We start from the raw sequence: 22,626 nt of genomic DNA, 5'->3' as shown, positions 1-22,626 counted from the left end.
CCTAATATGAGCAGAAAGCTTTAGCTTTCAGGTGAATCTTTTATTTTGTTGGGGAAAGCTCACTAATGAAAGTAGCAGAAAGAGAAAAAGCTAAGTGATTGTGGAAGTATTGTGAAAATGTACTTTGTTCTTCTTTTTGTGCTATTTTCTGTCCCTTTTAATGGAAGCAGACAGTTTGAGCCGTCCTTCAAAGTAAAAAGGGTTTGTTCAAGGATGTTTGGAGCCGTTATTGAACTGTGGTAATAATTGGTTCTGAAGAGCCGATTCTCTGTTTGCGTAGAGGTCGAGTGCTGCTGATGTGCTGCTGTTTTCTTATTTTAACTGTGGAAATGCAGCTGTATGTTGGCTGTGGAAATGACTGAGTTCTGACTCAGGAAAACTCATTTCTGATGCTCACTGTAAATAGTATGCACAAACTTATCCACATTGCTCATTTTACATGAGCTTCCTGCAGTTATTGTGTCCAGTTGTCATTAAAAATAATATGAAATATCCATAAAATATGTCACTTAGTCCATTTACTCAATGATAGCAAAAGGGTCCCTTAAAGGGAACCACTGCATCAGACAGGTCAGAGCACAGTGCAGTGCTCCTGGAGCAACTTTAGGGATAAGTCCCTTGCTCAAAGGCACTTAGGCACAAATAGATTGGTTACTCTGGCCTATTTTTACTTCTAGGTAACCGTACAGCTTCCAAGTTAACCGAAATATTTGTCTCTCCAGCCACTTCCTCAAGCGCTACCTGGGAAAGCCTTAGGAGTTTGTTCTTAGATATTTATTCTGTCCAGTGTATTGCAAGACTGCTCAAGCCCCCTTCAAGTTCCATGTGTCTGGAATACCTCCTCTGGGAGAAAGACATTTTTCTATTTTAAAGAGCTACCATTATATTCCAAGCTTCTTCTGGATGTCTGAGTACCTTACCCTGTCTACTTCAGTCCAGATTGCCTGTAAAGGAAATACATGTCAGCTCTTTGGACCCATTAATGCATTCTTTTGATCATTCCAGAGCTCACAGCCACAGTTGAGGGTAATAACATAGAACAAATGGCAATTTGAGAGCTTCACCTTCTCGCTGGCTCTCTCGTCACCATGACAGTCCTCTACGATTGCTGCATCATTTCACTTCATGGCAGATTTTGCACCAATCAGTCCTGTCAATATCATGCTCCATCTTGTAAACAAGACCCTGAGATACTTGAACTGTTGGAGCAGCAACTCACTCGCAATCAAATCAAACAGCAATTCACCATTTTCTCAGCTTTTGAGGCACTGCAGGTTATAGTTTAGGTAAAGGCAACAGAATCACACCACTGGCAAAAAGCAGAGTTGTGAAAATTTGGTCACTCTATACTACTTGCTTGTGTCTTGTCATTCTGTCCATGATCCCGAGCTGAAGCTGTCACTAGGCACATCCTTGGTGAAGCCAAAAACGAAAAGAAAACACACTTTAAAGGCAAGAATGTGGACACAGCTGTGTGTGAGGATGTGAGAGCTTGGAGCAAAGCTCTTAGAACCCCATATTCCTGAAATAGCCCATAAGACACCATTCAGGGACACGGCCATAACTCCACTTATGCAGATAACACTTGAGTATTCTTGCACGAGCTGGTTCATTTCCGCTTGTACTGTGTGAGATGCCAAACTCGGTCAGTGCCCCCTCACATAAGCTTTCCCAGAAAGGCTTATGCCAGTAGAAATATGAATAACCAATACTTTTGTTTTCATCACTGGAAGATGTAATCTGTTACAAGAAGCATTACAGATAGTTTGGGCTGGCAGATTCTGCTGCATGGAGTTTCCTAATGATGATTTCTCTGTATTGACAGTGTCACCAACATGCACAGTTGCCTTCTGGTGAACAATATGGCCTCAGTGTTAGTGATGTTACTACTACTCCTAGGTCTCTAAAGAGGAATTTTAACGACAAGAACTGCAGTAGTATCCTGGTTTTGAGTTTTATCCTGTTTTTAATTATGTTTGGGATATGGCGTTCACAGTGAACATGAAAAACCTACTTATTCTTGTTTATGTAATCATCCAGGTTTCTGCTTGTCTGCCAGCAGGTGTGTGTTGACTTCTCACTCTCTCTCTCAGCCATTGTGTTCTGTACCAACAAAGAATGTTCAGAAACCAGTATAAGGTGTTTACATGCCCCTGTATCGTGGTTTCTATTGACACATATCCAGTTTTTTTTCAAAACCGGAATAATACGTCTTATTCAAGTTTCTGAAACCAGGATGAGCTTTTTGCATGCACAAAAAAACCCCAGGATGCTCAAAACAAGTGATGTCACGATACCAGAAATTTAGTAGAAATCCCATTGAAATTCCACAGTTCGATACCAGTTCAATACCACAGTAAATATGTCCCAATCAAGCTTCTTTGGCCCCAATCCCCATTTAATATTTAGCATCTGCTGATACCTAGTCCCAATCCAATACTTGTATTTTCCTTAATAATATAGGTGAATAGGTCTGCATTACATTAGGAAAAGAATACCTTTATCCAAGCTGTTCCTTATTGTTTTTTAATAGTTATACTACTAAATAACAATGCTCTGTAATCTTTTTTGATTGTGTGGCTGTCTAGAGGGAATTTCTTTCTCCCTTTTAAAAGTATTCTGCAGTGTTTGTTGCTTCGGTACAGCCTTGACCAACTTGAGTTACCTGAATGAACTATATTCTGCTGATTGTTTATTTTCCTTGTCTGTACATCTTTTGCATGTATTACATTAATAAATTACTCTTCTTGTTACAATCCTGCACACACATAGCTCAGTGGAGCAAAGGGGCAGATTTTAGTATGGACGTGGTACCAAAGTATCGGTTCTTGTGACCCTAGTTAACCATAACCAGGATACTAATGTTTATGTTAATACACACATTATTTTCAGTAGAATTAAGTCTTGCTGGTGCCAACTTATATTTATTTATTTTTTAACATTTTTTTCAATTCAATACTTCTCCTCAGACATACTGCAAAAATCAAATTTGAATGAATAACACAAGAGTTGGCCTCCTTCAATCTTTTGTAAATCTGGCAGTAACAAGGTTTCTGCATCCCTTCAACTGCCTTGTCCAAGTAAAGTCAAGCTAAAACCAGGTATGACAGGCTGACTCTGCCAAACTCAAAGCCTGCCAGTCAAATGTCCCGACACGACCTTAGCCTGGCTACTCTGTCAGGAGTGCAGGCGGAACAGTTTATAGCACAGGAACATTAAACTCAGCCAAATGAATTCCACCTGCGTTGCCCCCACCCCCTCTAATCTAGCTGTCTGTTTGATTGAAGGTTGTGTGCTGGTCATCCTCAAGATTTAAAGACAATCTCATCCACATACTACGCCATTTAGCAGCAGTTCACTGCTGATATGTTGTGTTTTTTTCACTGTCATACTCTGAGTTGTTGTAATTTCTTCTGGTTTGATGCATTATATCCAATATTACCACAAACATTACCATCACCTTAAAGCAGGGGCCTCAAACTCCGGGGGCACTGCTGGTATTGTCATCTCGTAGGAGGCCCACTTTAACACTCATACTACAAGAAAGCATATTTCTGAAAGTATTTCCATCACTAACATCAAACCTGAAAAAATGCGAACAGCAGTTTCTTTACATTTTTATATTGTCTTTTTATATCATATTTGTTGTTTGCAGAAGCCTGCCTCTTCTTATGAACCATTTGCACCATTTGCAGGCAAAATATAATTGTGTTTTTTTTTTATTGTATATGTAGAGGTAATTTAAATTGATATCAAACAACTGATACCTTTGACTTCTCTGTTTTTAAAAAATCCCATGAAAAGACCATATCAACAAAGTCTTTATTGTACCAATAGATATTGCCTGTGTAGTCACTCCTGATATATCTAATTCCTCTGTGCCAGATAGACCTCCAGTGTTGCCCAAAAACTATTAAACCCATCAATGAGCCACACTGTTGCTGACTGACATGTTCATTTATCACGGTTAACATTGACACCGTACTTTATTTTGACCCCATCCCACTCATTAGTGCAGCAAATGTGGATTAATCCACAGCTGAAAATAGTCCCAAACAAATGCACTATTTACTCCTGTTTGAGTTACATTTGCTAAACACTACAGTGCCCAGCTTTTTCAGGAAATGACGTGCCCTTTTAAAAAACCTGTATATTTGTGATCCATTTTTAAAGAAATGCATTTTCTAATGGACTGGGGTTTAGTGCTCAACAAGTGGTAACCTGTGAGGTCCAATTACATATTTGACACTATGCAGCCACTTATGTAGCGTTTTGCTTTATTGTTGGTAAAGTTCCTAGTGGTGGCACTCTTAATAAGTAGGTTTTTTTTTATTCCTCTTTGTTGAAAACAGATGATATGAAATGCCCACCACAGAATTCAGTTCATCCTAACACTCCAAGCCCAGAAACCAACATAATATGCTGGTATGTCTAATTCTGTCTATTAATTTCTATTAATCAGATTCAGTAATAAAGAAAGGCTTAGTATTTTTTATTTTTTATAGGAAATATTGGAATATTCCTCATTGTCACTTCTTCCATTCCATCATTTCACTTTCACACCCCTTTCTCACCCCTTTCTCACAGGCATAAACACCCCCACTCCTTGATCTCTTTCTCTCTCTCTCCCTTTCTGGTTTAGTGTTTTGCTCCTCCTTACTTCCCCCATCAACCCCCCTCCACTTTCTCTCGCTCTGCATTAAGCCCTGCTTGTCTCTCTGCCTCTCTGATCCTGGGAGCAGTGCTTATGGGAGCTTCTGAGACCAGTGTGAGCACTGCTGGTCTCCAGTTGCCTTCCCAGCATTGCAAGTGGAGGACGAGTGGAGTAGGAGGAGGAGGAGGAGGTGGGGGAGTATCCGTCCTCATGCCCTAGGCGGGAGACAGGAAAACGGGAGAGGAAAGGGGAGATAGAGGGAGAGGAAGTGAGAAGGAGCATGTTAGAGATGCAGAGAGTGTAATAATAAAAGGAAAATGAGAGAGACAAGAGAAGATGAGGGCAGGAGAGAAGAATAGAAAAAAGCCAGGAGTAGAAAAAGAGAGAGCGAGAGCAGGGTGGCACAGGGAGAAGAACAAATGAGTGAGCGAGTAGGAGACGAAGAGAGAGAGAGAGAGTGAGCGAGAGCAAGCGAGAGGGAGGGAAGCGAACAACACTGCAGACACTCGCCCACTGTCACTGCTCCACAGCCAGAGGACAGAGGCAGCAACGGCAACAGTGGGAGCGGATACGATGGAGGAGGGAGACCGTAGCGTCCATCTGCAGCTCAGTCCCCGTCACTGACCGCCTCCCTCTGGGACCATCCTGCCAAGTTGGGAGCAAAACGGGAAAAAAAGAAAAAAGGAGAAAAACTACTCTCTCTGTCCTTCACAAGACCAAGTAGCGGACCTCAACTCCTGCAGGACTGATAACACACACACACACACACCACACACAAACACACATCATTATTTGTCCCTCTCTCACACTCACATACACTTTACTCACACCCTCACTCTCTCAAACTGAAGCACACTTCACTTCTTGTTGCCTTTTGGACGAGTGTGTTTTTCTTTTCTTTTTTTCTACACTGCCTTCCCTGACCTTCTGAGCTGAGTGGATTTACTTTTATCCTGTGGCGGACCATGGGGCTAGGGTGGAGGGGTGCAGCAAGGACCCTCCGAATAAGGACAGAGGGGTACCTTTTGGTGACATTGCTGCTGTTCTGTGGTTTCTGGAAGGCTCACGCACAAACAGATGATGGGAAGTCTGTCTACTTCTGGGAAACAGGTACCGCTAAACCACTAATTAGAGATTATATTTGATCCCTTGTTTTACATATGGAGTGTTTATGATTGTAGGTGGTGAATTGGTGTGTGCGGTCGGTGCTGCTATGGTATGTGACCTCCCACACTCACACAGTCAGATCTAATCATGTGTTGTTTTCAGTTCATTGTTTGTGGGAAATGTGGACTGAAGGGTGTGATAACTTTTAGATTTTAGGAAGCAATTTAAAACCAGTGCATCCGACTGTTGCCTTTCTATCATGAAAATAAAAGGTTTATGGATCCAGTATCAAAAGAGACACACTTTCATGCTTAATTAACTCGCACAGGGCTACAATACCTCCAGATGACACACTTTGGTTGTCTCATAAATTTGTTATTTGAGGTGGTCGACTCTACGCGGCTGAACTTCAAAGATACATACACTTGAAAGATGACCCAGAAATCTACAGTAGAGCTGTCTCCTCACACTGAATAGCATGTGACACACAGGACAACCATGATCCATTTTTGAATGGATTACTTTCATCTCCCTGAGTCTCAGGTGATGCACCATTATTGAAATGTTGCTGCTGTGTGTTACAGCATGGAGATGATTGATAGGCATTGCCGCACAACAGGGAAGTGGAGGAAGGGTATTGATGTGACATCAGCGTTGCTTGTGTGTGTGTGTGTGTGTGTGAAATTCATACATGTAGTAGATGTTGTAGATTGAAGGGCGGTTACAGTGTTTCTTATCTTTGTACATGTTTGTGTCCTGCACTGAATGTAGCTGTGTTTAACTGTCTATCAGGTGAAGGCTCGTATGGAGTCAACTGAGCGTCACAGTGGGATCCATTGAATTATATTATCACTGTTGACATGCATGGGAATCACACTACCTAACATGGATGCTGAGCACTAATTTAAGGTTCTAGAGAACAGATGTTGCAGTGAGCTGTGATTATTATTATATGATGATTTATAATGGACACTGAGAAAATGACTCTCCGCAGTATTCTTCAAAACATTTGGGAAGTCCTTTAAGGCATAAATTAAATGACCATCTCTCCCTGAGATTGATTTAATCCTCCCTTAACCAGGAAGGCTCAGGAGGTTAAGGCATGCTCTTCTCAAACATATTTGATCAAAAACTACATTTTCTCAATGCCAGTACAACCCTAACTCAAACACCCTCACTCCACTTGTCCTGCCCCGCCTTGCCCAGCACCGCTCCCTAGTTGACGTATCCCACGTCTCTCCTGTGGCTCTGCATCTTTAAAGAGGATGTAGCTGAGTAAGGAGATTAAAGGAGCAGGGATTTAACAACCCAGGAAAGACAGCCCAGGGAAGAGACTTGAGAAAGAGAAAGGCAGAGTGAGCACTGCAGGCAGAGAGAGGGACTAACTTAACCTACATCTACCCTACTGTAGGTCATCGTGATTACGCCTCTCTCCCACGCTACAGCACCTTTCTCCCACACTATACATGCTCCTTAACGGTGAAGCTCTAGGCTCTGTGCTTTGAAATGTAATCCAGTGCTTGGAGTTTGTTCACTTCTTCCCAAATAAAAGGTAGCGCATTGATTTCAGCCCTGGAGTCTCCTTTTTCTGTTCCTCTTTGGTTTGACAATTGCCTGCAGAGTATTAAAATCACATAGGGTAATTTAGGGCTTTGAATCCCAGTGCTTTTCATCAAAATGTGATTATGTTTGCACAAGATTTGCATACTTTTTCTTGCCAATTGAAGCTTGTTTAAAAAAATAAAAAAAAAACACAAAATGTGATGATGTTTGTGCACATTTGCAGAGTGTGCAGTGGAGGGAATATTCTTGTGGCAAGCAATGCTCTGATGTTTTGCATATTGATGAGTCTAGCTGAAATACAGCCCCTGTCTTCGAAACTGTGGGGAATTGGGCCTGCATTGCTTTTATTGCCTTCTGTGAAAATATGATGTATCTGTTTTGGAAGGTGAGACAGTTCAGCGCTGTTTTTATGCTCTGAGAATTCTATTCAAATGAGGGAGATAGAGACAACAGGCTCCGCCAGACACTGCAAGTGATATTTCTGAAGGTGGCGGTGAGGATAACTGGAAGAAAAAAAACGAAAGCGATTATAGCCACCATGAGGACGGTGGTGGTGATGATGATGGTGATAACGACTTGCCACCGTTTTTCCGGGGCCTTTGAGCGAGTGCAGGGAGTTTGTCTCCCTCTCAGATGCTATTTTCACACCATTTTTCTTCTTGTCGCCTCCTCTCAACTGTGCACTCCCTATGCACTTCTTCCCCTGCATCTTTACCGCTCTGTTTCCCTGTCTGGCACTTTATTCTATATTTTGCTTTTTCTGTTTTTAAGATCCATAGCTTTTCCTAACTGTTGCAACAGTAAGACATGCTGAAATTCCACAGCAACCTTATCTGTTGCCAATAGTGAGGACGCATAAGTCTCCACACCAGCATGACAATGGATCTAACACATTTTGCTGTATCCTGCGTATTCATGTGTAATAGAGAACTGTTCCACACATGCAGAGACACACACACTCGTATATACACACACACAGCAGGTGCATCTTTCCCATTCTGGTACTGTGTGCGCGCTTCATTAGACTCTGTTGTTGGAGCGACAAGGTTGGAGCTGTCAAGACCTCACATGTCTGCCTGAGGACAAAGCAATTACAGGTGGTAGAGCAGGTGCCGTATTCAAGCAAACACATACTGTAACATCTCGATGTCTTGGCATTCTCTGTATGTCTGACTGTAAGTGTTTCCATGTGCAGTTTGGTACATTTTCAGTGGATGTTAAAATACATTAGAACCACAGACCAAGAAGGACAACTTTGCAAAGGAATTCAACATTTTAATATGTTGAGGCCTACATCGACAGGTGCCAAATCGTTTATCAGTCTAGTTTGACAAACCCCAAACTGATCACTGTTTATGAACTCCCACCCTCCCTGAATACGAGTCCGTAATCTTTCCTGTGATCCAGATTATCTATCATTCAGATTACGCAGGAGTCGCCTCTGGCCTTTTACCAAGCCAATCCCAGTTCACCTACCGTCTCGCCGCATCAGGTCAAGTCACACTTCTTAGCACGTGTCTCTCTGGACCTTGAGTCACCTGAGTCATGAGCCTGTGCATAACTCCAAATAATTGCTCCAAGTTGCTTACTTAAATACCATCCATGTGCTTTTTCTACAAATGCACACTGTGTCTGTCGGTAACATCAAAATGCTGCTAGAATTTATGTTTAATGGATAAATCAATACGTTTGAGCAAACACATTGGCAGGCAACATTTTTAAACCATTTGAGACATAAAATCAAACCAGTGGCTCTGTATCAAACAGGCTTGTGATTGGCCACCTGTTACATGCTCTACACAAAGCAGTGGCATTTTAACTTTTGTTTATTGGCTTCCTGGATGATTAACTAACCAAATCATGCATCACAGGCTTGAAAGTTGTATTCATTGTTAGATTTAAAAGGTAGTAAGGAGGACTCAGTAAGGATGATAAATACATATTCTCTGCAGATATCTTTTCAGTTTATTTTTATCAGATGAGCTAATGAGATCATTTCAGATCATTTAATCACGCTGTTGTGAATCCAGAGTATGTGTATGTAGGTGAGTGTGTTGGTGTGTCTACTTCTGTACATTTGTCAGCCCCGCATCTCTAATGACCTGTCACTTTGCAGAAACAATGGAGTTTTAGTGCTACACTGTATCATACAATGAGGACCACTGCCGCTTTCAGCACTCTGAACGCGATGTTGTGTGTCACCACGTCCTGCTGATGTCACTTTTCAACGCACTGGGACAGGGCGACTAGCGCTGACAGGCCATTGTTAGCCGAATACATTCCTCCCTTCAGAGAGGCACTGGCAGTGAAGGATGTCACCCTCGCTGACGGTTGTTAGTGGCTTTCCCACAATCACCTGCTATTATGGCGGACCGGCTGAAGAGCCCATCCAGGAAATTGAAGGAGAGCGGGTGTGACGGGTTCACAAGTTCAATACAGCAAGCCAAGATCATTAATATGGCAAAACGCCTTCAGCCAAACTGATTGTAGTAACTGAACACAAGACAAGCTGAGTTCAAAGGTAGAGCCTTGAGATAGATTGAAACAAAAGTATGCAGTATTGATCTCTTGCAGGTGCCTCGGACTGATAGAGCATAAATTTGCTTCTGTTGCCTTATTTTCTACCACATCAGAAATCTGAGGATTGATTAGTTTTGCCTGATCATCTTATTTTATGTGGAATGACTTTGACAGAATATTCTCATTTACAATTTCTCATTCTATTTTTTTTTTTTTTGTCTGCATACTTGATTGATTCACATCCTCAACTGACCTGAACGCCGGCCTCACTCATTTCCCCGGGTTTAAATTAGAATCTGCTGTCTCTGTGCACCCTGAAAATCCTTTGCCTTAAATAGCTGTGTGCTAATACCTGCGTACCTGTGTTATGTGCGACAGTTGTCTTGAATTGAGCCAGAAACAAACACGCGTCAGACTGAGTAGCTGTAGCTTTGATATAAGCAGGAATGTGACTGGCATCCTCCCAAATGAGAATATCCCTTGGAGATTCCTGCCTCATTTTAGTGAGTGCATTACAACGTGACCCTCTATGACCCTAATTAGCATAGCACCTGAGGGCAAACAAGAGTCTGGTAGGTAATTGGCCAGCCACTATTTAAATTCCTTAGCAACAGGCAACAAATTTAGGCCATGCATATAAATTAAGACAATTTCCTTGGGATTTTCATTTTTCATTACACAGTATGCCAATGGGTTTTATTTTAATTCAGCATGCTTGTGTTTTTGTTTTCATTTTTAGTTCAGTTGGAGTGGAAATGGAGGCTAATTGTGTCTGTTTGTGTCTGTGTGTGTGTGTGTCTGGCCCTGCAACTGAGCACTCAGCAGCCTGTGGAGTCTGTCTCTGGAAAAGCCAACAACAGCAGTAGCCATGTGGCCTCAGCATCCTTCTGTCTAAAAGCGGAAGGAAGCTATTTTTCAAAGTTACTTTTTCTCTCAGTGGTAAAAAAAATAAATGAGTGCGGCTCAAGCTTCAGTGGTCTGTGGTTCAGTGTCACCCCAGCAAAAATGATACAGAGCTGGCCAACAGCGCACCATGACATTGCACTTGATTTTAAAAGCATTTGCAGCGAAGTACGTCACATTTGACCCAGATTGATCTGTTTTGTGGCTTTAGAGATATTACCCCACCGCTCTCCACTGCAGACTGCTACATTTTTGAAATGGCCAATCCATCCAGTGGAGAAAGATGCCAAAGAGATGCCAGAGTTTGTTTAATCTAAATGGCAGAGCTTACACTAAGACCTGGCTATTACTGATATAGGAGGGATGGCAGGATTAGAGATTACACTTCATCCAAAAAACTTTATTTAGAGTGACATAAGAGGATTCTCACTGCCTTATTCCACCATATTCAAATGGCTGATAACATATTTTCGATGGGGCACTATGTCATTCAGCTACACTATCAGTGTACTGTGTGGATCGTCATGCCATGAGTAAGCAGATCAGTGATAGATTTATGTTATGTAGGCATGTTTTTTCTCTGATTATCAGCCTTGACCTGGTATATCAAAGTGACACGTGCTGCCGTAAAAAGATTAGCATATCATAGAAAAGTCTACTCTGTGTGCGTGCGCCTAATTTTAACAGCATTATAATTCATGTTTAGTCATACTTACACTTGGACACGTCTGTGTAAAACCTATACAACATCTGTTGATCTGCTTCAGTTGGCTAAAAGGTGAAGGTTAGGTTCCTTGAGCTCTTGTAAGGGTAGTTCATCGATTTGCGACATCATGCCTCACAACTCGATCTGGAAGAAATTCACTCCTTAAAGGACCAGTGTGTAGGATTTAGCTATTATACAAACATAGCAGTTAAAAATAGTAGCATTCCCAGAAGTGGACCCGCTCCCTCTGTAGATGAAAACAGCTCATTCTAAGATAACAAACACAATGATTCTTATTTTAGGTGATTATACACAAATGAAAACATACCTATAAATATTATATTCCATTTATACCAATATATCCTCCTAAATGTTACACACTGGACCTCTAATTTCCTGTGTTTTATATCCTATTTTTTCTCCAGAGTCTTCTCTAAAATAGAGAGAGGATTTGTGTTTTTCTGTTTCACAGTGGTCATGTCCCTACGGTGTCTCTTCAGAAACGTGAACTTAAATCTGTGGCCAGCCACAAGTTGAAACACAAACAAATCCGGTGGCCGTATCGGGGAAACCAAGCACTTTCGTGGTCAGGGAGTGGCATTCAAAACAGGCCCTTTCCTCCCATGAGATGCAATGAGGCGGCTTCAGTGGGCTGAGAGGAATAGCAGCGTCGTGTCATTGAGGAAAGCAGTGACATTTAGTGACTGCACTGCCTCCTCCGATGCTACTCTAATAAAGCCGTAGAGATGGAGGAGGCTCAGGAGTAAATATCCTCCCGTCCATCCAGCAGCCGTGTTATTAATCCTTCATCTGGCCATCAATTGTAGTGTATTGGTAGTCATGGGCAGTCTTTTTTGAACATAAAGGCTTTTTGTCTCACAGTTGTTTGGGTGTTGTTGCTTCGCTGTCTAGTGGGTAAGCTGATGTAGAACTGGATGCCATGGAAAGATTAATTCATCATTAGATGGTGAGATGAACTGAAAACACAGACTGCTATAATCCACTGTGTAGTTAAGGAATCAAACCTATTAAATCTTGTTGAATGTTATGATCACATTAGAATATTGAGCTGCTGCTGCTTTGAGTCTTATATAACCACATTGCTTTTGTTATTGAAAGTCACATTGTATTACTCCACTTTTGACCCCATTTTTTGAATGATTTTCTGCTTGTTTTTGGGCCATATGTTCTTGGTTCAATGAGTAAAAATGGTGCAGTAATTCCTCAGAGTACCCTAAGCAACAGTGACAGGACGGTGGCTTTAGGTAATTGTTTGTGACAGTGTTTGCCAATCCCTGATTTGATGGTGTTGGTCTGTGGAATAATATTGACCCCATGTGTCTTCTGACTTGTGTGTGTTGTCCTATGGTTTTAGTTTAGTTTGACTGCACAATAAAAAAGTGCAGAAGTGTTTAAAGGTTATATATAAAGTTGTTTGCCACTAGATGTCGTACTAGAGCACCAGCATCTCACACTAAAACTTTGTTTAATAACTTTCTAAACCCCTTCCACTATTCCAACAATTACCAACACTGGTTGGGTTTGGAATAAAGATGCAATTACTTCACTATATCTTTACATAGCAATTAGTTTACTACAATATTAAAGTTTTTAAATCTTGTATGTATAAAAATTGTTAATAGACTTAATCTTGAGTCTAGAGCAATGCTAGCAGCTCTGTAAGATTGCATAGCGGTGCTTTGAGCTACATGCTAACATGCTCACGATGACAATGCTAATAGACAGATATTTAGCAGGTATTATGTTTACAATATCAGCCACCAGTTAGTACAACAGAACAAAGTACATCTGAGGCTGATGTGAAAAGTTGAGGTATCGCGCTAAGGGGAGTGTGAAGGTCTTTGTATCAGATTTGTACCAGATTTCCCGGTAATCCAATCCAACAGTTGTCAAAACAACAAATATCAACATCATAGTGGGGCTAGAGGAAAAGGGAGGGGATTGCAACAGTTATATTAGATTAATTCTCTGGAATCATGAATGTCTGTACAACTTTTCATAGCAATCCATCCAATAGTTAAGGTATATAAGTCTGGACCAAATGGTGGACCAACTAAGGAGGATAAAGTAAATAAAAAGTAATTGATTTAATCATGCAATAGCCTTAAAAATGTTAAATAATAAAACATAAAGCTATAGTTTAAAATCCAAGAGTACATTTATTAATCAGATAGGAACGTAGCAGAGCGGCGGCCCCTTCACACAACAAACGACGCTGTCCATGGTTCTGAAACAACAGCTAAGCGTCAGTCACATGTATCCTGGTCAGTAATTTTGTTGTCTATTGATACATAAAGCCTAAACAGTGAGGGGGCCAAAGACCCCTCGTGGTGCTGGGCCCATGACCAAATGACTGACCCTACTGCTAGCATGTCTCAACACATGGCTGTGTTAGTAAAGACAAGCTACACTGACAGTGCAAGATATCATAGTGTTTCCTACTGTTGTAATTTTCACTTATTAATCCTATTACCATATCTGTTACTCAGTGCTCTCCAAAGAGCTAACCTTCACACTAACAGGCAGTGCTCATTACTCACACAGTGACAGAAAAAAAAGATTTCAAATGGATATTAAAAGTCAAGTTGGTTGTAAATCTGTCAATTATACATTTGAGTGATAATATTGACCTCATTTGCATTCAGGCTGTTGAAGAGGATGTTCTTTATTCTGGAAATTGCAACTGCTTTCGCTGCATTTCTCGTCTTTTTGTGCCAAGAAATACTTAGGCATATTAAAGCTGCACATGCCAACAGAAATTGTAAAAGGTGGTTAATTTGTGGACTTGAAAATGCATAGAAAAGGGAAAAAAGTGTGAGGGGGCACTCTTTATTTAAGCCCTAGCAGCATAATAGGCCTTGATATGTATAATGAAGGAGGAAGGAAGAGAGACTGAGATGGGGAGAGGAAGCATAGAGGATTTGTAGGCATCAAATATCCATACAAAGGAGTTTAAGCTGAGAGAGCAATGAATGCCAGGCTTTGACACTAGTATCAACATAATAAACTAGAAATATATAATGGTAGCGGGAGAGAGAGAGAGTGAACGAGTGGCTGGCTAATCACCAGTGACAAGCCCCTGGATTAGAGGGAGGGCAGCAGATGGCCCCAGGCAGGGCAGGGCTGACCGTATATGAATATCCCAGTGGGTTGATCAGGCTCACTAACTCCTCATGCCTACAGCAGACAGGCATGGTGTGTGTAGAATATCTGTTAAGTGCTTTGGTGGTCACTTCCCACCCAAACATTAATTAACCTACAAAGAAGATCAGTATTATAATTAAAGAGGGGAAAAAAACTAAAGAACTTATCACACAAACATTTTCTATTTTACTTTGCATGATGCACTGCAACCTGGGTAGCCAAGGGTTGCTGACATTTAGAGCTGTATCTAATGATTGTTTTCTTTATTAGTTAATCTAGCAATTGTTTCAACCATTTAGTCAAAAAAATGTATAAAAAAAAGTTAAGAGAGCCTAAGTTATTGGATTTGATTAGTTAAAATTCCTTGTTTTGTTCGACCAACACTCTAAAACCCAGGTCCAGTGTGTAAGGCTCTATTGGCAGGAATATATTATTAATATAATATTCATATGTATGTTTTTTCATTAGTGTATAATCACCTGAAGTTATCTCTTCTATAGAGTCCGCCATGTTGAACCACCACGTTTCTACAGTAGCCCAGAACGGACAAACTAAACACTGACTCTAGATAGAGTGTTTTGTGTTTTTCATGAGTTTTTCGGGGCAGCAGAAACAATTTGTGAACACAACAACACACACAACGATTAACTTTTCAGATGATATGCTGAATTTGTTAGGAGACATTTGCCTGTTTACACATCCAGCAGATACAGAAGATCATTAATTTTTTAGAGTTGTGTGTTTATTTATATTTCTATAATCTTTTGGCTCCATTTTTGGTCTCTACCCATGCTCAAATGATCCTAACTGTGCTGAGCAGGTAGTGTACAATGGGTCTGTGGTTGAAAATGACACTATGAGAGCGGTGAGAGTAAAAACAAAACAGTAAAACAGCTTAACAATGGGCTAAAACTCACTGTACAGCTCTGTAAAGCCGAGCAACGGTGAGCTGCAAATTCAGGTGAATCATTCCATTTATCGTCACATTTTAGGTTCTATGTCTACATCACATGCGCTGGCACTTCGCAAAGACCACCACACACACCAACACCAACACACACATAATTCTAGCCACCAAGTGAACACAATGAAACTCTTCTCAGAGCTAAACTACACCTGAACATGAATGCTGCTACTCTTGACTGACAAGGCTCTGCTGCGCCTCCTTGCTTACACGAAGACAGGTGACATTTCGCTTTGTCGTACCACCGATTAAGTCAGGATAGATATCGAACCCAATCATAAGAAGGTATGTCACCTTATGAACACAAAAAAAAAAAACAAAAGCACCCATTTAAACAGTTTTCTCGTTGAGGGGACAAAGTGCAAATTACCTCCCAGTATACCCAGTACTTCTAAGTTCTTATTTAATTGCCTTTCCAAGAAGATTGTGTTCTTCTGATTTGGGCCTTATGATGGCCGAATCAGTGTGGGGTATTTCTGCTGCTTTTAAACGGCCTTGCGTAACTACAAACTAATTTGACCGTCATCCAACTCTTCATCCATCCATTCTGACTTCAAAAGTTCTTTATCATTCGTCCATTAAGCTTTTTCACATTTTCCTCTCACTACCCTTGTGCGCTGTGGGTTGTATGGCGTGGGCCTGCACTCAAAATGGGTGTCCACTCGTAACACAATAATAGGTCTCTGGCGAAAAACACCCATACCCACACACACACACACACACACACCACACATCACACACACACACACACACACACACACACACACAGTAAATCCCAGTAAGACCACACTTGTAATCCATAGAGAGAGAGTTGGCATTTCCCTTTAACACAATGTCAATAACCAGGCAGCTTTTTACATGTTTTAGCAGTTACAGTCAGAGTAGAGAATTCTTTAGTGGTCACACCTCCCGATATAGCTCAGTGCTAGCTTGTGACAGATTGTGTGAGAGGCTGTTTCTCATCCATTCTTATCTCATCATCATGTCATCTCCATGTGGGAGTTAGTCAGTGTCACTAGGTTTGGTTGTGGTTTATTTGTGAGTGATTGTTTCTGAGTTTAATCATTGTGAAAACATTGAGTATCTGCCTGTTTTAATCTGTTTAAACCAAAAGGTTAGACTACCACAGCGATTAGTGCCCCATCGTAACTATTTCTTAACTTCGACAACCAGGAAGTGAAATTAGACTGAAAAATCTTCGTCTTCTAATAGAACAATTACCATTATAATTACATGTTGCTTTTCCTCTGTTGTGTTTCTGTGCTACAAGATGATTTGGAAGCTGGTAAATGTGAAGGTGCTATGTTCACTCTGCTCTCTTTATAAACTCTGAGTTTGGAATTTCCCAAACTTCAAAACAAGTGCCTGCTACATTTCGTGAATTAAACATATTGACCCATGGCAGTAAAACAAGCTGACCCAATTACAATGACTTGATTTTGAGTCCTGGGTTGAGTCCAGGATCCATGAAGACCTCCACACTCTAGTTTTATTTATTTACACACATTCAGTAAAGCAGTTGTTTGCGGGACCACAAGTCAACCTGTAGTTTCCACAGTATTTATCATGGTCAAGTTGGTGGGCGGATGATGTGCGTGCAGTACTGAATTATTTTGCATTAATGTAATGTATTAAACATTTATTAAAATGAATGCATCGAGTTTGACAGCCATGTTCTACAACTATATATAGCTATGTGAATTCAAGCATTTATAGAGAGATAATAAGATCTGATATTTAATACTGTATGTTTGGGAGTGACTGACAATACGACAAACATAGCGACTGATTAAAGCCGATTAAGTATTTTATATGTTGTGTGCGAGGTACTTGAATTTTAATAATCAAGTCTCGTTTTCAAACCAGTAAATTCCCCTCCTGTAAAATATGCAAATTAGTTTTTGTCATTTGAAGATTAGGCGAGCTGTACTCGATTATGAGAGCACAGAATTAGATTCAAAACACCACAGACACACTGTAAAGAGTAGATGGGAACTGATGCAGCGTTGATGTGTCCTTTTGTGTTGTCGCAGCATACTCCCCTAAGAAGACTCATTAACGAACAAGCAGCCAAGACAACACCGGCTACTGTAATTCATCATGGCACGTGTGACCTCTCTCCTCAGAGCCACTGGCTGTTCTCACTGTGCCCTTCCTCCTCCTCTATAGACACACAGGGATGTGCTAGATACTTAAACCCCTGTAGCACCATTTATTCTGGATTCAAATATCTAAGGATTAAAATGTTCAATTGCATCCTATGTTCACCTCTTTTTTTATCTTAATATAGGAGCTGTTTTGCCTCCCTGCCTACATCCTGTTGACAAAAAACCCCCCACATATTCCTATCTTGTAAATAGTACAGTATGACACTAAGCATTATTTCTGCTTCTGCTCTTTCCATACGTCACACATGACTCATGGCTAGAAGCAAACCAGTCATTGCAGTAACGAGAGACTTGATAAAATGTGGCTCATGTTTACGTTGACCTCTGCCCTTTACTGCAGGTACATACTGTACATCTCTCAGTTCCCCGCAGTGTTTGCATGCCACTGTCATGTATGATCATCTTAACATTGGTTCAGTGGAAGCATCACATCCATTTCTATATGAAGGGCCATTTTTAAAAATAATTCTTGTTGATCAGTGAGCCATTTTAACATTCAGATTAATTATGACGCCATATCAAAATGTGAATCTCCGATGGATCTATCATTTTATTGCATCCATACAGGCGATGTGCATAACAGCATTTAAAAAAGAGCTGTTTTTCTCACATAATCAGGACATTGTAATTATATACAAGAAGGCTGCCATCATTATGAAAATATCCACATTTTGAAATCATATATGTACAGCCAGCTTTAATAAGACAGGGAGAGTAGTGCCTGTGAAGGAGCTAATTGAGCATGCAGATGAGAGGGCAACATTTTCCAAAAAAAACTCACATTCATCACTAGTGTGCCGTTGGTTAAAGTACCACATTGCTGACCCCTGCTATGGCTCAATGTATAACCTATTGAAACGTTTCCCTTTTCCCAGCAGAATCTATAATTAAAACATGTTTTTGACACTTTGATCTTGGTGAGAATGAGAGTCACACAAATAATTTGGGGAGAGTCTCCGAGACTTTTTTTTTTACCTGTGTCTAGCTGAACAAAACTAATCCAGAAGCTCCACAGCAGGAAGTATTTGTCATCAAAGAAAAAATGTCTGAAAGTTGTTGAAGGGCCCTGCAGCACTTGAACCACAACTAATTGCAAGACAAAGCTTTGGAAAATGTCATCCATCACCTCCATGTTTACATTCTCCCAGTTCATTTTTCTGAAAGGGCCCTTATTGAAAAACGCAGTGGTCACCAGAGGAAGGGGAAGAATAGGGTCGCTTCCTCCTGGAAGCAGTGAAAAATTGCCAGTTTGCTACAGGCGTTCACCCGTTCTCTGACTCACACTTAGGATGAGAACTAAGTTTTGTGGAATTACAGCCGAGCCAGAAGTTCTTGGAGGGCAGGCCGCTGTGTGCTCCAGACTTCCTTTCTTTTAAATGAAAAACTCAACCTTTGATGGTCTCACACTCTTTGGTATCATCAATCAGTGGAGGTTCTATTATTTTATTTTTTTTGTGATTGAGCGTTGTAATTTACTTTTCTGGGTTACCTGCTTTCCTTCAAACCTGCCTTGTTTTCCCTCAGTTGGAGATTTCCTGTTTCCCCAGAATGACTTTCAACAGCCCCCAGAGAGCGAGGCTCTTTCTGCTCTGTGTGAGTTAGTGGAGAAAGCAAAAAATGATAACTGAGCAAGAGTTTTTTTTTATTCTATAGTTGACAAAAGGCAAGATGTGGTGCGGCTGCATTTGTTAGTGGTGTACAAAGGCTACTGTCGGTTGATAAATTGATATCATTGTCATTATGATGGTTTTCTCTCTGTGTGATCAGTAGCATAGTAGTTACATGCACAACTGTTTACATGGCAGGTGATCTGATACGGTCTAGTGTTTACATGAACGGACGGATTTAATCAGAACTGATGTGTGTTAGCTCAAAGTGTTGAATTTTACCATATTTTTGTAAAACGGAAAGTTATTGGGGTTGGATCCACTTTTGTTGTCGGGGACCTTCTAATAGGCGATATTCAAAGTTCTCCAGCAGTTTTTAATTTGTTTAACCCTTCGATTTATCCCGGCTTTGTTCATTCATGAAAGGTTTAAACTAACCCCTCTGCAACCGTTTTGAAATTTCAATGTTTATATGGAGCATTTTTATTTTTGTTTGGGCTTTTAAACTAGTTATAATTGGAATATTTGGCTCCATATAAACACAGCCAGGAGAAAATGGCAGCTGTAATACGTATTTGTCTGACATTACTAAGTTATTAGCCGACCTGCCAGTATTTATTTTATTTGAGTCAACTCTCTAATAATCCTTTATTATTGTACTTTGGAGCTGTTATTAAAAGTGACGAGATAAACACATTGCCATTATTTTATTGGATGAATGTTTTTTTTTTGTCTTTAACCTGCAGAGCAGAGGAAGATAAAGCTGGCAGTGATTGAGCAATAAAGAGAAGTAAGGCTAAACATACCCTGTGGGACTGTTAGAGCTTATATCTTATACCCCTGGCGTATTATCAACATTCTCCTTCACTTAGCCAGTTTGAATTCAGCGAGCAGCGACTTGCTCACTATTTATTGGACCATACATCGTGCATTTATCAGGTTTCTGTCTTGCTCCTTGGCAGCTAGTGAAATAAGAATAAAGAAATAACACAACACACATCCCTCCGTACGAGGACCCTCAGCTCTCTGGTACAGTGTGTCATTAGAAGTTCTCGTCAGCTGTCAGTGGCTGCAGAGCGAACAGGCCGACCCAGCCCTCCTTCAGCCGGGCACACCTGCCTCAGAGAATCGTGTGTGTGTGTGTGTGTGTGTGCGCGTGTGTGTGTGTTCCTCTGAAAGCACGACCAACAGGATTATATACCTGTCACAGCTGTCACTCAAGGCTCGAGCTGGCCCCTCCACCTACCACAACCCCCCCAACCCCTCCCTCCCTCCCTCCCTTCTTCATCTGTGAGCTGCTGACAGCTGTAGTCATGGCAACAGAGATAATATGGTGACTGTGTATGTGTCAAAGCCTCTGCCCCTGCTACCTGTGACCGTACCTGTCTGGCACGCTTGACATCTATTTAATGGGAATATGTTAAACTGTCATGCAGTTAAATGTGTTGTTGTTTAGCAGTCTGTTTTTTTATCAAAGTCGTTTTTCTAGAAGTTGTATGAAAACAATGACTGATTAAAATCGTATTTTTGCATTGTTTTGTTTGTAGTTTTTGTAATTTTGCTGCAACGCAACTGTCGCAACAGAAGTGAAATTGGTGGGGGGGTTGTTCAGTATACACCAGTGATGGTAGAACAACTCTTTACTTAAAGCCCCACTACAAGGAACTTGTAATGGTTTCTACCTCCTTTTTTCATTGATTTCAAGGGGGATCTGACCCAGTCCGACCTGGTGGCAAGCATTAACAACAACTATATAGAAATAGCCAATCTTGTCACTATTCTCATTAATGGTTTGTTTATGTAGGTCATATAGAGGTATCAATATTTAATTGAGACTGTTTCATAACTAGTTAAAAACCCACTGTTTAAGTGAAAGAGTCCCATGGTGGAAAAGTAATGCCTTGAAAACACCAAAACCAACAATGGATTCCGACTAACTAGTATTGCCAGCACAGCCAAAAAGGATATGACTTATTCCTCTTACTCATAGAGCTCGATTGTTGTCCAGAAATGAGTAATAACACATCAGTGAGCCACATTGTTACACTGGATGACATTTTCCTTCATTGCCATAAACACAGCCATGGTAGTTTATTTATAGTAAATACTGACAGCTGCAGACCAGGTAGAGAAGTATTCAGAGGCTTTTCATGACTTCACATGAGCCTGTAAGCTGTGTTTTAATGTTGTAATTGTCCAGGTGGCACTGAATCCACCTACCATATGTCACTATATTGTAATGCTTCGGTTGCCATGTTGTCGTGGTGATTGAAACTGACCTTTGTTTCAGTCTGCAAGTAATTACACAAACAATTTAAGATTCAAGAAGAGAAAGACAAGAATCAACAACATAAAATGCAACTCCAAACAAAACAGTACAATAGAAATCAATGCAGTATAGCATAAAGAAAAAGGTGCAGGCCTACCTTTTTTTTTTAACATAAACAGCATTTGACATTGAAAATTTACATTAGACAAAATTTCTTTCATACAAATGCATAAACGTGTCATTGTGATTATTTTTACATTTCTTCATTCGATAATGTTCCCCTTTACATTGTCAGAATAGTTTTGCATACCACTGTATGTCAACATCAAGCTTCTCTCATGTTCAATGTAGACTCCTAATATTACAAATTGACTAATCATTGCAACTGTCAAATAAATGTTATGGAGTAAAGGTACAATATTTTAAGTCAATAAGTCATACAAGAAATGAAAATCGAGTAAAACAGTATCTTAGAATTGGATGGATGTGGAGAAACACAGTACTTGAGTAAGCTTCCTGTCTCTGGGACCTGCAGTGTGTTCTGATCTTGCCTGAGCTGTGTGAGACGCTGTCGGTTCACTTTGGTGCTAATGTGTGCGTGTGTGTGAAAGTGTGTATCCCAGAGTTTCCCATTAAACAGGTGAAGATGGTCACTCTGTCTGGAAGAGTTAAGTTCCCTGAGCAAATTTCCGTACTTTCGGCTTCAGTTGGGAATTTTAGTGTCCCGCGTTCATCCAGATGTTGATTCAGAGGCTTTTCCTCTCCGACAAGAATAAAACTGTGGCGGAAAACAATGGTGTGTGTGTGTGTACCTCTGTGCGTCTGTCTGTGTGTGAGTATGAAATGTAGGTCAGTCCCGCTGTTGTAGCCTGCTGGTGAACCCTCCAGTCAGACTGTGGAAAATCTGAACTGGCATGTGTGCACTCATACATGGGTACGCAGGTTTTGTGTAGACCCACCCTCCCATTGATCCTCCACATCTGCTTTTTTTTTTTTTTTT

General features: G+C 40.7%; 1 protein-coding gene across 1 annotated transcript in view; it reads left to right on the top strand.

The window, feature by feature from the left end:
* The first annotated feature begins 5,221 nt into the window (after positions 1–5,221).
* Positions 5,222–22,626, top strand: part of LOC118335591 (thrombospondin type-1 domain-containing protein 7A) — a 146,876-nt gene continuing 129,471 nt past the window's right edge. The window contains exon 1 of the mRNA XM_035671955.1: positions 5,222–5,764. Coding sequence (XP_035527848.1) covers positions 5,620–5,764 — 145 coding nt within the window. The 5' untranslated portion in view covers positions 5,222–5,619. The remainder of the gene's footprint in view (positions 5,765–22,626) is intronic.

This window comes from Morone saxatilis, unplaced genomic scaffold (genome assembly GCF_004916995.1).
Source record: "Morone saxatilis isolate NCDOM2014 unplaced genomic scaffold, NCSU_SB_2.0 Contig24, whole genome shotgun sequence".
Taxonomy (NCBI): Eukaryota; Metazoa; Chordata; class Actinopteri; family Moronidae; genus Morone; species Morone saxatilis.
Note: the sequence above shows the minus strand (reverse complement) of the source record. Positions and strands in the feature narration are given on the sequence as shown.